Genomic DNA, 16589 nt, shown 5'->3' on the forward strand with positions numbered 1-16589 from the left:
CTTCAACAGGTTACCGATTTCATGGATCATTATGAGCAGATACAACTAAAAGGTTGGATTATTAAATAATAATCAAAAGGTTGGATTATTTGGAGCGAACGGCCCAAAGGTTGGATTATTAGAATCAATTTTTCCAATTATCTCTATTATATAAGTCAAGGGAGGAGGTGTGGTGTCCTTTTTTGAAGTGACTAGAATACCCTCTAATACTTTAAATAATGTTTTTCTTTTTATAAAAAATTGAAAAATGAGAATCAATGAAACTTGCCATATAGGTCAAAATAGAATATACAATACCATTAATAAGTTGACAAACTAGATTGACACAATCAATTCACGAAATCAATTATCAATTAGAATCTTCAACCAAAAAAAGTTAGCAATATATCGTGATAACATAATATTTCACATTTACAAAGTTCAAACAATATGATTTAGTAATATTTATAATTGTTATAGAATTATATTAAAGTCGCTGAAAAGAAATTATTAAATCATCGACCAAATTTTTCAGTGAGGGTATCAAACAGTTAAAAATCATTCACCTTTAATTTAAAAAGATAATAACATCTACAAAAGAACCTCAATAATTTACATCACTACCAAAATAATTTTAGATAAAAAAACATGTCCATTTATATATACCTACATAAGATTGTCGACGCACGCATCGCGTGCATATGCAACTAGTATTTATCTAAGGAAAGATGATCTTATGGGATCCTTATGGTAATTTCGATAAAATCATCTAGTTTTACAAAATTTAGTGCTACAACTAAAGATTTGTATATGATTGGTTGAATTTATAAGTGAAAAACGTCAAAGATATTATTTCAAAGAACCAAGGTTCATGCATTAGTGTGAGCATTTCTAAACGGGGAGGGGGTGGGTGATGAATAGTAATTAAATTTTCGGCTTTAGGCTGACCTCTAATTTAGAATAATAGAACAGACCCAATTAACTTGCTCTTAATTAATCTCTAGACCCTAGTTTTACTCTCGCCTCTGCTCTCCTCTCCTTCCGATTCTTTATCAGTTAGGGACTGTTATGGATAAAATCATTCGTGATAGGACCCTTTTTTCTCTTATTTTCAGTTTTTATTTTATATTTTTGTTTGGTTAAAATAAATTATTCTCTTTTTATGGGTTGCTTGAGCTCTGCTATGGGAATTTTAGTCTCTGCTATACATATCTTCTTCTTCCTTATGGGAGTTGTGAGTCTAGCTAGTTTGTTTGTTTTTAGGTATGGGAAATTGTTCACATTGGTTGAATTCAACATGAAGGTATTACAACATGGCTCGATCAAGAACATTCGTCCCCATACTATGTTAGAATGATAGACTTACTCATGAATAGCGGTTTGATTCTGCTAATACAAGGAGGTTGCACTATATTACTCGATCTGGTTCATCGTAGTTTATCCGATAACAAAATTGATTTGATCTTTTTTAATCGTGTCTTGTTTTTTTAATACCTATTATTTAACTTTCAATTAATGAAATTTCTCTTTTAAAAAAACTTCTAATTTAAATATATTCATCTGAAATAAAGTGATCCAAGAAGATGGTCTCATTCTCTCTTAATAATAAGTAACAAACCAAATGAGTCAAGAAATTTAATTTGCTCACAGTACATAATGAAGTATAAGATATCAATCCTTAATTATTATGAAATCAAATGTGAAATTAACAATACAAAAGAAATGATACAAAATCATTAAAGGAAACAACCAATCTCAATTCTCAACAAACAAACAAACAAACTCAATCCAATCAACAAGTTTAATGAGTTCTATCAGGCATTACATTAAACTTTAGTGCAGTCAACATCAGGGCTAATGCAGCTGCGTTTAGTTCTTTCAGGGACACCTCTGATGAATTTGAAGATTTCGTCGTTAGCAAATGGGTGGTTGCTTGACATGAGGGCACATGCACATTCAGGATAAGCAGAACTTAGCCTTTCCAACGCATTGCAGCAGGAGAACGCCATGCTTTGATCACCAGCATGAAAACACGTATCATCATCAAGGTTGTTGCGACAAAACTGTAGAAATTCGGGGTCCAATGTTTGGGAGAAAATGGGTTTAATTTGGACAAAAACAAGCATGATGATAACCATCATCGATATGTTAACTGAACTTGAACTCTTCATTTTTACAATAATGAATAAATAAGGTACTATTATATGCTGTGTTTTTACTATAGTCTATATGACTATATGTATATGATATGGCTTCCATTACATTTCCCACGCCTCTATTTATAGACATATTGCTTCATAGATCGTATACTATTCTATGATATATAATATGTATAGTTTGCCTTTGTGGTGTCATATACTATGAGTTGTACATATTATGTAGTACTAGTACCCACGTCTACGTTCAAATTAATTGTGTATTATATGAATTAGATTGAGATTAATTTAATTGGTAAATCATATATGAATGACATATGGACATTAAGGCATGTGTGTCCTTTCAACTTGCATCAGAAAAGATCATACTCCCTCCGTTTCACAATATAAGGCACGCACGATGTTCGAGCAGGGGCGGATTCACTGGGGTTACAGTGGGTACAGCTGTACCCCCATTTTCAAAAAAAAAATTGAGGGAAAAAAAAATAAAAAAAGGGAGAAAAAAAAAAGAAGAAACGGGCCCCAAAACTGACAAAAACGCTCCTCATTACTCTCTCAGTCTCTCTCTCTCTCTCTCACGCGTCCCTAATTACTCCCCTTCTTTCTCTCTCCTCTGGTCAGTCTAAAGAATAAAGATAACGTTTCTTTTTTCTTTTCTCTCTCCATCTTTCTTTTCGCCTGCTGGAGTGCCGCTGTGCCGGGCTGCTTTCAGTCGCCACTTTCACACTTTGTAGCCGGTGCCCAGAATTGTAGACGTTGTTCGGTTGTTGTCGCCATTTTGCCCTTTGCCGGGGTTCTTCACTTTCTTCTTGTCGCCACGAGCCACGAGCACGAGACGCCACCGCCGGCAGTAAGAAGCAGAACTCACTGTAGTCTGTTTCTGTAACTCCCGTCGCCACTTTCTGTTTTTTTTTTTTTTAATTTTTTTTATAATTTCTGCTAATTTGTAAAGGATAGATTACTTGAATAGTTGAATTGAACTTAGAGATTTAAATGTTGAATTGAAATAAGAGATTACTAATTACTTGAATAGTTGAATTGAAATTAGAGATTACTTCATTACTTGAATTGAAATTGAGATTACTTGAATTGAAATTAGAGATTACTTCATTACTTGAATTGAAATTGAGATTACTTGAATTGAAATTAGAGATTGTAAAATTGAAATAGAGGTTGTGAATTGACATTAGTTGAATTTGGAATTAAATGTTTGTGAAATGTAATTTTGAAACAAGGAACTTTGGTATTAATATCTAATAATATGTTTACTTATACTAGATTTGGAAGATGAAAAACAAAATTTAGAATCTTTTTGGAAGAGAAGTGGAGGAAAATCACAAAGTCTTCAACTTCATCTTCTCCAACATCAAAGGAGCCTCTAATTGAAGAAATGTAATCATGAGGTTCCAATAATTGAAGAAACTAATCATGAAGCTTCTCCAATTCAAGAAGAAAATGAGGATGAGTTGCCTAATTCTTCACCGTTCGAAACTACGCCTCAAAGTAGCTTTAGAACTAATGCTTCAAGTGTTATGTATGATCTTGATCTCCTACCACATGATCCGGGAACTAGGAGGCCAATTACATCATATCCTCCTAATGATCAAGAGGCCGTGAGAAGAGGATACATTACTAAAAAGCCTTGTCGACCAAGGACACATGATTTTCCTCAAAGGGAAATAGGAGGTAGTTGCGTCGTTTTAGTGTTTCTTGGTTTGACAAGTATGATTGGCTTGAATATAGTGTTGAAAAAGATGCAACTTTTTGCTTTGTGTGTTACTTGTTCAAAGATAAAACTAGTTATCCGGGGGGTGATTCTTTTGTCAATGGAGGATTTAGGAGTTGGAATAAACCCGATAGGTTTGAGAAGCATATTGGAGGTATTAATAGTGCCCATAACCAAGCTCAAGAGAAGTATCGCCTTTTCACTAACCCAAAAGCATCAATTAATGAATCTTTGAACCACCAAAGTGCCGAAGCCACGGCACTTTATAAAGCCCGTTTAACTTACTCACTTAAGTGTTTGAGGTTTCTTTTGCAACAAGGTTTGGCTTTTCGTGGACATGATGAGAGTGAAGTATCAAGTAATAAAGGAAACTTTCTTGAGCTTTTAACATGGCTTGCTAAAAATAATAAAGATGCTATAGATGTTGTGATGAAAAATGCTCCTGGAAATAATCAAATGATTGCACCTTCGATTCAAAAGGAACTTATTAATTCTTGTGCCAAAAAAACTACTAAGCTCATTCTTGAAGATGTTGGTGTAGACTACTTTGGGATCTTAGCTGATGAGTCTAGTGACATTTCTCAAAAAGAACAATTAGGCCTTTGTTTGCGTTATGTGAATAAAAAAGGGAGTGTGTGTGAACGCTTTTTTGGTATTGTTCATGTTGAAGATACTAGTGCTATGTCACTTAAAAAAGCAATCGAGTCTTTACTTATAGACTATTCGTTGAGTTTGTCTAAAGTTCGTGGTCAAGGTTATGATGGAGCGAGTAATATGAGAGGTGAGATAAATGGACTTAAAACTTTGATTATGAATGAAACTCCTTCTGCTTACTACGTTCATTGTTTTGCCCATCAACTTCAATTGACTCTTGTTGCTGTTGCTAAAGATAATGGTGATTGTATTTGGCTTTTTGAACAACTTGGATATTTGTTGAATGTTATTGGAGTTTCTTGTAAGTGTAGAGAAATGCTTCGAGTAATTCAAGCTCAAGAAGTTGTGGAAGCATTAAATTTGGGAGAAATTGAGAGTGGGCAATATTATTATAGTATATTTCAAGATGAATCCAAACGGTATAACTTTTATAATTTTTATTTATTGTATTTGAGACATATTTGTAGTCAAAATAAATTTTCGTAAAGCGTGAATGTCTTATATTTTGAAACAGAGAGAGTATATCATTTGGGTATAATAAAGAGGACAATTTTGTGCTCAATATCTATCTTTGGTTTGGCAAAATCTGAGAATGAATTACGCAAACTTTTTACAATTTTATGCCCCATAATAAGAAGAATGGTCTGATTTAAGAAGGGGAGGTGGTTTTTGAGACACATAGTGATGGTGCTTCAGTTAACAAGAATTGAGGGTTAAAAGAAGATTGAAGGGTCAATGCTATAGTTGAGAAAAACGACACTAAAACATGGGAATAGGTTTCTAACAAAGGTTTAGGGGAAAGAATAAGGCTTGGCCTTTGCTTTCATTATACTTGGCGTAATATATAACCAAGAAGGCCTCATAAGGGAGGCAATCATAAAAGATGAGAAAGTTTCCTAAAAGATAATACAATATAAAGGAATCGATTATTATACTCTAACAAATCAATTCCTAAAATATCTTAGGGCCTGTTCTCCCCAGCTTATTTTCAGTTCAGTTCAGTTCAGTTCAGTTCAATTCAGTTCAGTTCAATTCAATTCAGTTCAGTTCAGTTCAATTCAGTTCAGTTCAGTTCAGATCAGTTCAGTTCAGTTCAGACCAGTTCAGTTCAGTTCAGTTCAGCTCTTGACAATACTTTTACTCTCACATATCACTATTCATTTCAGTTCAATTCAGTTCAATTCAGTTCAGTTCAGATCAGTTCAGTTCAGTTCAATTCAGTTCAGTTCAATTCAGTTCAGTTCAGTTCAGTTCAGTTCAGTTCAACTGTTTTTTGCCGAAGAGAACAGGCCCTTAATAGTTTCATCTTGCAAGAAAAATTAATTTTGTGGTTTTTTTCGCAAATAATATTTTTTTTCGTAAAATTGAACTTTTTATTTGTTTTCGCAAAAAAAAATTTTAAAAAATACGTAGTCCTTTTTCATAGCAAGTGCAAGTATGTAGAGTTATATATCTTTAGAGTTCCAACATATAACTTTAACCGTACCATTGATAGCTTGAATCACTCCTAAAATTATAAAAAGATGATGGTTTTAAAGTATATAGAAGTATATCACAACAAATCTAACAATTGGGATGATCAAATTATAATAGATGGTCAAATGAAAGTGTGATCTCAAGTTTGTGATTAACATAAAACAAAGGAAGTATACATACATATTTATAATGCAATGCACCAAAAGAACATATTCTATACTCCCTCCGTTTTTATTTAGATGTAACATATTGACTTTGGGCACTATTCATCCAATACACTTTGACCACTAATTGTTATTTATACATAAGAAAAAATATAGTCATGTGGGATCTTGTTTGATTCGTCACGGTATACACTTTCCAAATATATATTTTTTACAATTTTTACTTTTATACAATTGGAGATATTATCGGTCAAAGTTGTGCCTCGGCAAATGTGAAAAGTCCAATGTTACATCTAAAAAAAACGGAGGGAGTAAATATTTAAGATTTTTTAACAAGATAATACAAACTTTTGTTCGTTCTCTCGCAATAATACAAACTTTTGATTATTTTCTAATAATACGAACTTTTGATCAAAATTCCTCCAGTAAAACAATAGCGGTTGTTAACTTGTTGTAAAAGGTAACAAGTTGAGGTGATTCAGGTGAGTGGGGGGTTGGAGGAGGAGGCGGAAAGAAGAAAGATAATTTTGTAATTTTTTTTTGACCTGTTTTACCGTTTACAAATCAACTTGACCTATTGTGGATGAATTTTGATGTAAAGTTTGTATATTAAAAAAATAATCAAAAATTTGTATTATTGCAAGAGAACAGGCAAAAGTTTGTATTATTGTAGTTAAAAATTCCTAATATTTAATCATAACCAAAAATAAATTTCTATAATACAAAATTAATTTGTGCAACTCTCCTACATTCTCTCGCGAGAGTTTGTCATGTAAGAGACTGCCTACTTTAAATTAAAATTAGGCAATAGTTTGTCTTGTAAGAGACTGCCTACTTTTAAATTAAAATTAGGCAATGGTAAGTCCAATATTAAAAAGAGAATTAGCCCAATAGTGACTAGATTAATTTCTTTCGATGACTAGTTGAATCCATTTATAACATGTTATCTTCGACATAAAACAGCTGAATTGAACTGAACTAAAATGAATAGTGATATGTGAGAGTAAAAGTATTGTCCAGAGCTGAATTGAACTGAACTGAATTGAGCTGAACTGAACTGAAAATAAGTTGGGGAGAACAAACTCTTAGTTACTAAATCTACTTTTATATTAAAATTAAACCGTCTCTTTTAATAATTTTTACTCTCGCGAAAGGTCGACAAATACGTACGTGCAATTCTCCTGCATTTCAGCAAATATTTTCTTGATCCTACATCTTATTAAATACATAGTCTAAATAATTCTGAAACCTACAGTTGTATTTTTCTTCCTCAAGAAGAACATGAGTGCGTTACTCGTTCATGGCTTCATGGGTAATTAGCCGTCCGTGTTTCGGTGTTTGGGGATATAACACCTATTTTAATCCATGTACTCCTACATTATTGCGTGTGATTGTACTATGTAGTTAGATTGTGATCTGAAAAATAGTAATTTAGCTATGCTGGAAGCGCCTACTTATTCTTGACAAATGACTGAAAACGAGTCATGTGATATCATGTCTTGCATCAATGGTTTACTATTATTAAATTTATGGCTGTGTTTATATTTTTATTTTAAAATGTTTTAAATTATATTAATGCAATCAATTTATAGCTGTTAACTCCCTCCATTTCTTCCAATCAGGCAAACTATTCAAGGTTAAACCTAAATCTGTTTAGAAACTGGTCAAAGGAGTAAATATTGCTGAGAGTCTAAATCCCAAGAAGATTTGAAACCCCGAGGGTCTTGTCACCGGAGATCTTGCAAAAATACAACCAAATTGATAGAAGTTTTTTCGAGAATGCCCCTCTGATCCGATGCTCAAGTCAAATGTAATTAAGGTAGAGAGAGAAAGTGAGTAGAGAGATGTTATGGCTTGTAAAGAAGTGTTTAGGGTTTAATTGCTTGCCTTTCGTATTGATCTCAATCAAATATATATAGTACATCAAATAGGAAACCATATAAACATAGGACTCTATAGATAAGGAAATATATCAAACATATCCTATACAAATATCTCCTAACACCCCCGCTCAAGTTGGACATGGGAAGGATCCAAAATGCCCAACTTGGACAAAAGTAAGTCAAACTGGGACTTTCCAAGAGCTTTGGTAAATATATCGGCAAGCTGAGTCGAGGTAGAGACATAGGAAAGAAGAATAAGACCATCCTGAATAGCATCGCGAACAAAATGACAATTAACCTCTATATGCTTCGTAAGCTCATGAAAGATAGGATTATGAGCAATATGAAGAGCAGACTGACTATCGCAAAACAGGGGAACAACTTTGGGATGATGAACACCCAAGCTGAGCAACAATGCTTTCAACCACTTCAACTCACAAGTGATAGAAGCCATAAAGCGGTATTCTGCCTCGGCAGAAGAACGAGAGACAGTATGCTGCTGCTTCTTGGTCTTCCAAGAGATAGGAGAGTGACCCAAGAAAACAAGCTAATAACCAGAAAGAGAGCGGCGAGTGAGAGGGCAAGTCGCCCAATCTGAATCACACCAACCTTGAAGAGAAAGATCATTGTCAGAGTGCAATAAAATGCCCTGTGCCGGGGTACCCTTCAAGTACCGAACGACTCGCAAGGCAGCTTCCTAGTGCTCAATCCAGGGCTCCTGCATGAATTGAGAAAGAAAATGAACCGAATAGGCCAGATCAGGGGGAGTGACCGCTAAATAAATCGACCGACAAGGCGTTGATAAGCAGCGGCATCACTCAACAAAGAACCAGAAGCAAGAGCAAGGCGATGATTCTGCTCAATAGGAAAACCACAAGGCTTGGAACTCAATAAGTCAGCCTCCGAGATAATATCAAGAGTATATTTTCGCTGACAAAGAAAAATACCAGATGCATTTCGAGCCACCTCAATGCCAAGAAAGTACTTCAAGGCCCCCAAATCCTTCATCTTAAAACAATCACTCAAATAAGCCTTGAAGGAAGAAAGCGCAGCGGAATCATTACCAGAAATAATAATGTCATCAACATACACCAAAACATTAAGCTGCACAGAGGCACAAGTGAAAGTAAAAAGAGAATAATCAGAGTAAGATTGCAGAAAACAATAATCTTTCAAAGCAGTAACCAATTTGGCAAACAAACAATGGGGAGCCTGCTTCAAGTCATAGAGAGACTTGCAGAGACGAAATACAAGTTTGGGATTAGAGCATTCGAAACAAGGAGGAAGTTTCATGTAAACTTCCATTTAGCAGCGGCAATAGCAAGAAAAGATTGTACAATAATCATTTTAGCAACAGGAGCAAAAGTTTCTGTATAGTCAATATCTGCCTCCTGATAATTACCGAAAACAACCAAGCGAGATTTAAGGCGCTCAACCGCACCAGTAGACAAATACTTAGTACGATAGACCCACTGACTCCCTAAAGCACGTCCCGAGAGGCAATTCCTCCAAGGTCCAAGTACCATTATCCTCCAATGCTTGACTTTCAGCCTACATAAACCTCTTCCACTCTTCACTCCTCATAGCCTCAATAAAGGACCGCGCTTCAGTAGTAGATACAATAGCTGCAATAAACTTGAAATAATTAGCAGAAAAATTTGAACAATTTATATAGTCAGCTATAGGATAAGGAGTACATGAGGAAAGAGATGGAGAGGTAGTTGGAGAAGATGGACTTTCCGTAACAATAACATTAGTGACATAATCCTTCAACAAAATGGAGGGAATTTTATCCCTCATACCACGGCCCAAAACAATGGGAGATGGAGAAACGGGGGTAGCCGAAGAAAGGGAAGGAGAAGCGGGCTGGGCCGAAGAAAGAGAAGGAGAAGGGGGAGAGGAGGATAATGCGCTGAGAGAAGGGGAGCCCGAAGAATATGGGCTGGACAAAGAGGCGGGGTCAAAGGGAAGGGAGGCGCGCGCGCCAGTAGGACTAGGCTGCGCGTTTGGGCCAGGAGGGAAGACTGGGTCGGAAACAGGAGAGGAGGGAGATGTGTTTGTGGTTTGATTTGTGGAGAGAGAGGGAGATGTGTTTGGAGGGTGATTTGTGGAGAGAGAGGGAGATGTGTGTGGGCCAACAAAAGGGGCCGAGGGAGAGAGAGAAATTGTGGAATGTTTTGTGGAGGGAGGCTCAAGTATGTCATCAAAATCACGATGAATGGGAGAGGTACAAGGAACAAGGGTAGGAGGATCACTGTTAATATTTTCGGGAGACAAAAAGGGATACACATCCTCAACAAATTTGACATCAAGGGAAACAAAGAATTCTTTTGTATATCAAACAATCACCACGCACCCTTTCTTGCCAAAAGTTATCCAATAAAGACACACTTTCGACTACGACTAGCAAATTTATCCCCTTTAGTCTTATGATTGTACGCAAAGCAAAGACAACAAAAAGTACAAATAGCATCATAAGCAGGAGAAAAACCAAATAGAAAGTCAAAAGGAGTTTTGTTTGAATAAGAGGAGAGGGAGTACGATTGATTAGATGAGCAGCAGCAAGAACATTTTCACCCCAAAAATAAATAGGAAGATGAGCTTGAAACCTTAAAGCACGCCCAACATTAAGAATATGTTGATGTTTTCATTCTACCCACCCATTTTGTTGAGGAGTAGAAGGACAGGAAGTTTGAAAAATGATGCCAGAAGAAGAGAAGAAATGAAGCAAACAATTAAAGTCAGTGCCATTATCACTTTGAACAACTTTAATGGTCTGAGAAAATTATCTATTAATCATGGCAACAAAATTCATAAACATGGGAAAAACCTCAGTTTTATCAGTCATTAAATAAACCCACAAAGCTCTAGAAAAATCATCAATAATAGTCAAGAAATACCAGGCCCCACGAGAGGAAGCATGTCTGTAAGAACCCCATAAATCACAATGAACTTTCTCAAAGATCCAACTATCATTAGTGTTACTCAATGGAAGTTTTTCTCTAGAATTTTCAGCACGAAAACATATTTCACATGCTTTATTCAAACTGCCCTTATGACCACATAAAGGGGGAAGTAACTTCACTACTTTCTCCGAGGGATGACCCATACGACGATGCCACCACTCAAACTTCGTAGAAACACCATGAATTAAACAGATGGCACATCATCACCTCCGTTGAAGTAGTAAAGTCCATCCTCTCTACGACCCGTTCCAATCATCTCCCTCATGTGATCTTGTATAGCACATATAGAAGAGTTAAATTGAACAAAGCACTGCAAATCATTAGTAAGTTGTGTAACAGAAAGTAAACTACAGCTGAACGAAGGAACTAAAAGAACGTTAGTAAGAGTAATGGTGGAAGACAAGCGAACCGAGCCCTTTTGAGTAGAAATGGCCTTGCTCCCATTAGGAAGACCAACCGAACAGGGAGCAATAGAAACCAGATCAAACATAAACAATCACTCACCAGTGACATGATGAGTAGCACCACTATCAATAATCCATGAAGAAGGAGAAAACACACCACTTAACCTGTTATCCGAAAGCTTGGAGGAACCAAAAATACCCGCGAGCGCTTGCCATTACTCGGGGGAAAAAAGAGTCGAAGATGTCGGGGAGGAGTCGGGAGAAGGCGAAGAGGCAGCAGCCCTAACCACAGCCGTGGTGTGTGCTTCCACCGAACTGCGGTCACGGCCAGTCGAGGGCTTAGAAGAACGGGCCTTGGGATCCGAACCCTCAGGATAACCAATCAATTCATAACACCTGGAAATTTCATGACCAGATTTTTTACAATGTGCACAAACATGAAGAGACCAACATTGAGAAACCTCGTGCCCCACCTTACGACAGTGGGAGCACGTGGGCCGTTCTGTAGAAGAACGACCACGAACAGCGGACCCGGTAGAAGGTGACGGACCACACACGTGAAAGCCGAGGGCATCAGGTGGCCGGTCGTCGGTGGGGGGCTTGACCGCGCGAACTCGCTCCTCTTGAACAACGAGTTGATAGGCGCGGTCAAGCGAAGGCAAAGGATAACTAGACAAAATCTGAGTACGCAATCGGCCATAAAAGTCAGAATAAAGACCCATCAAAAAATCAGGTAGTCGTTGATTTTCACGACGTTTAGCATGAAGAGAAGCGGTCGAACAGGGAGTGGCGCAAGTACACAAAATTAAAGGCTCGTGCTTGAAGAGTTCTTGCCATAAAGCATTCAATTTACCATAGTAAGTAGAAATACTCATGGATTTAGTTTGTTCACACTTAGCAATGGCGGATTTTAATTGATGAATTCTAGGGCCATTAGTGGTAGAAAACCGAGTTTTCAAATGATTCCATAATTGATGAGCCTCATGGAATTTACTTAATGTACCTTTAACCTCAACATAAATGGTGTTAAGTAACCAATTCAAGAAACGATCATGGCATTACCGTGATCCAATTTGCGTCAGTGAAAGGAGAAAGAGGATTGCGGGTCGGGCCATCAACAAACCCGAACTTCCGGCGAGCCTCAAGCGCAAGTTGGATGTCACTCGCCTAATCATCATAATTATCCGACCGCAGGCGAGTCGAGGTGATAAAATCGCCCGACCGATCGCCGCTTCCAAGGAAAAAGGGGTTGCTGATATCAATGCGGGAAACAGATTTCGGCGGCTTGTCGGAGTTGCCGACCATGAGGGAAAAAAAGCGAGAGAGAAAAAAATTGATTAAGGCTCTGATACCATGTAAAGAAGTGTTTAGGGTTTAATTGCTTGTCTTTTGTATTGATCTCAATCAAATATATATAGTACATCAAATAGGAAACCATATAAACATAGGATTCTATACATAAAGACATATATCAAACATATCCTATACAATATCTCCTAACATGGCTTCTCTAGGTGAGAATTCAATACATATTCATTGATGAGACTGCTACCTTTTATATCGTTGGTGGTTTCCCACACAGGATGACCTAAGCAGGAACATCCCAACTTTTAGGAAGTTGTCTCCCTTTTATGGTAAAGGTCTTTTCAGCTCAAAAAGGTTGATGGGTCGGGCTTTCTTTAAGTGTATTTTTCTGACCAGCTGATGGGCTTCTTTGAGATACTTTATTTGACCAGATGATGGGTCCAAACAATTAGTCACATATTGGATGAACGGGAAAGGTAGCCACATTCCTTCTCGAGGCGGTCGTACAGCGGAACAAGAGAGAGTATAACAAACATATTCCAAATATTTGAACCAATATTTTAGTAACTAACTAGTGAGTGTCCGCACGATGCTCCGCGTTGTTTCTTTTCTTAAATTTTTTTCTATCTTATGAGGAAAAAATTGACCTCATAATTTGAAGAATACAAGAAATTGAAGTTAGAGTTTATGTCTACAATAGTATATTATCATTACCATTAATGAGTTAGGTATCTAACTACTTGTATAGTCTTTTAATGAGATATAATTACAAGATCTTATTATATTTTATTTTGAAATATTAATCAATAATGTTATGTTGGATCAATGGTTAAGGTCTGACTTTTCGTTTTAAAGGTTACCTGTTCGATACCTTCTAACCACATAATATCTATACTAATATATTAAAAGGCGTGCGTAAACGAGAAACGGTGCCACGTGGCGCTCTCCCTAGGGAGTTTTAGTTCATGTAATCCATGTACAATAAAAAAATTAGAAATTGCATAGTATAAGTTTTGATCCCATGACCTCAAGTTCATGTACTAAAGTTTTAACCACTAGACCAAGTTTTATTTAGTGTTATCATATCAAAGTACAATATTAATAAATGAACATTTTTCTTACCCGGGGCATAGCCCGGGCCTAATAACTAGTTATTTTTTTATTTGAAGGGTTTGACATTAAAATAGAGCATTTGCATTAGAGTCTTAGAGGAGAATGCCACATGGCACATAAACATTCTTATGAACGCCTTTTAATACATCAGTATAGATAGATTTGAACAAAAGTACTAAACATTTATTTTTCCATTACATAAATAAATTATATAAATGTTATTAGTAAAAAAATTGTAAAAAAAATAAATAATAAGTATTTTTGAAATAAATTAGAACCAATATTTTTGTTTATTGCAATATTTTTTCTTATCATACAAATGATCTACAGATAGTGTAAAATTTTATATTAAGGTGCCAAAAAGTAAATTGTAAAAATTGTTTTTGGCGCACATACATATTTCAATATATATTTGATCCGCGAGTGGAATTTACACACTATAAATGAACTGTTTACGTTAGAGCCAATAGATTATGTAAATGTGTATACAAGATACTCTCTCCGTTTCCTAAAGATCTTCCCACTTACTGTTCCTACAGATACCAAGGAAAATCAAGTTGTGTGGGGCATGTGAGTAAAGTAGGAGAGAGAAAGGGGTTAAGATAAATAAACAAATATAAAGGGGTTAAAGTAGGAGAGAGAAAGGGAGTAAAATTGAATTAATAATGTAATGGTGGACCATATGATAGTGACATGAGAGGGTAAATAGGGAAATTTGTTTTGCCAAATAAGGAATAAAGCAAAAGAGGAAAGATCTTTTGGAAACACCCTTAAATGAAAAGAGGGAAGATCTTTAGGAAACGGAGGGAGTATAACTTTAAAACTGAGATTGTGTTTAGATTTCATTTTTTAACTCCTTTTATCCTACTAACATATGGCATAAATCAAATTTACTTTTATTACTCGTCAAAAAAAAAAAATTTACTTTTATTACATTAGCTATTTCTTTTACTTAAACCGTTGAACTAATAAAAAGAATTAGTAATATTCGTACATTATACAAAACTTAACCTAATTTTATTATAAGACTGTCTTACATAAGACTTAATATATTACCATAGTGTTATAATTTAGATTTCTTACGAAATATTTTCTACCCAAATCATTCAAAAGAAATATATTTCTAATAATAACAATATTATTACATTAAATTAATTACATTTACTTATTAGTAAATAAAAATATTAATGATAAAAATTTTGCGTTAAAAAGAAATAGAGACTATAATAAGGTTTGGTACTTTTTTTCCCGTCAAGAAAAAATAATAATTATCATCAAGATTGAAAAACTATGAAAGCTACAAGTATGAAATGGTAATCTAAGCACAAAATATGTTACTTATCTGGGTTTCTAGCAAGAGAAAATATAACAAACAAACAAAAAGGAACCACTAAAAAAGCTGCAATCTTCAACACATCCTCTGTTTCTCTTGAAATCACTCCAATTCTTGACCAATCTCCACTATATCTGACCAATTTAATGATGCAAATTATTTTCTTAAATAAAGTTAGGAACTTCAGAAGTAAGATGAAAATATACCTCAAATTTCAATCAACATTCAATAGCAAAGTTTATAATATGAAGTAAAATTATAAAAAGTAGGGAAGAGAGAATTATTACCCTGCATCAACAAATCCTAATCCCAGTATTGCAATTGCAGATTGAGCTATTATCTTGTTGGAAATCTTCAATTCAAAATTGGGTTTATCTTTATTATCTGGGAAATTAGAAAATTCTTGCTTTTTGGCAAATATTGCTGTTGACCTTTTACCCTTATTTCTGAGGAAGTGGTGGGAAGTTTTGGTTGGCATGAAGTCCATTCCTGCTGAAAGCAGCATTGTCTTATCCTGTGAATTGTGATGCTATTGGAAATCTTAAAAAAAATCTGTGCTAGTGATAGAGAATATAATAGTTCTAAGATATTTGGTTTTAAGGCACTATTTTTCGGGTTCAGTTCACTTACTTTTTTCTCACAATTTTACTTCCGTTTAAACAAATGTATACAGACTTAAATTCTAATAGCAATAAAAAGTAAGTAGATGTAGATCCATGATTACGCAATCCGGTTTGAAATAAGTGCATTTGCATTTGATCCGATTTGGGAATCAACTAGGTTGGACAAAAGTGATTCATGGTTAGAGGTGACAAAATGGATCAACACTTCATATTCGACAGAAAAAAAAATATCCGACACTAGACCCGATGTTCACATGAAAACAACAATCCGAGATAAAACCCTTTTTTAACATGATTTCCTTGACAATGTCGGTCAATAGGTAGGAATTTAAAAAGATTTAGGTCTCATTAAGCAATTATCTAGAAAAATGAATATACAAGGTGGTTATTTTGAAAAAATTGGTTTATAATATGGTTAAAGTAAAAAAAAAAAGTTAATTAATAATTGAATTATGCTAGAAGATTTAAATTGTTGAGGATGTAGGCCCTATTCTTTAAGGCACAATTTTGTTTCAGGTTAGTTCAATTACTTTTTCTCACAATTTTAATTCAGTTTATCAGATCAGACAAATTCATTTCGGTTCAGATCAGATCGGTTCAGCTCAGTTAGTTTACTTTCATAATTTTCAATCATTTCAGTTCAGCTCAGATCATTTCAGTTCACATAAATTCAGTTTAGATTAATTCAGTAAAAAACAAAGTGTATGTAAACGAGTGTGATGTGACATTCCTCACAGAAATCGCATCAACAAATTTCCACCACAAAAAACAATAGCAAAATTACCAACAAACCCCCACAATCAGACC

At 35.2% G+C, this 16589-nt stretch overlaps 2 protein-coding genes across 2 annotated transcripts; one reads left to right on the forward strand and one right to left on the reverse strand.

Annotated features, from left to right (window-relative positions):
• The first annotated feature begins 3667 nt into the window (after nucleotides 1-3667).
• LOC125496782 (uncharacterized) lies at nucleotides 3668-5105 on the forward strand. Its single transcript, XM_057394151.1, has 3 exons — nucleotides 3668-3821; nucleotides 3926-4934; nucleotides 5030-5105. Exons 1-3 carry the CDS (start codon nucleotides 3668-3670, stop codon nucleotides 5103-5105), a joined length of 1239 nt encoding a protein of 412 aa, XP_057250134.1.
• A 9972-nt stretch (nucleotides 5106-15077) lies between these two features.
• On the reverse strand, nucleotides 15078-15774 carry LOC104890550 (hypothetical protein). The gene is made up of 2 exons (XM_010676080.4): nucleotides 15447-15774; nucleotides 15078-15293 (listed from the first exon to the last, which is right to left on the reverse strand). The coding sequence occupies exons 1-2, from the start codon at nucleotides 15662-15664 to the stop codon at nucleotides 15161-15163; spliced, it is 351 nt and encodes a 116-aa protein (XP_010674382.2). The 5' UTR covers nucleotides 15665-15774; the 3' UTR covers nucleotides 15078-15160.
• Nucleotides 15775-16589: the final 815 nt, after the last annotated feature.

The sequence above is a fragment of the Beta vulgaris genome, chromosome 4 (assembly GCF_026745355.1).
Source record: "Beta vulgaris subsp. vulgaris cultivar EL10 chromosome 4, EL10.2, whole genome shotgun sequence".
NCBI lineage: Eukaryota > Viridiplantae > Streptophyta > Magnoliopsida > Caryophyllales > Amaranthaceae > Beta > Beta vulgaris.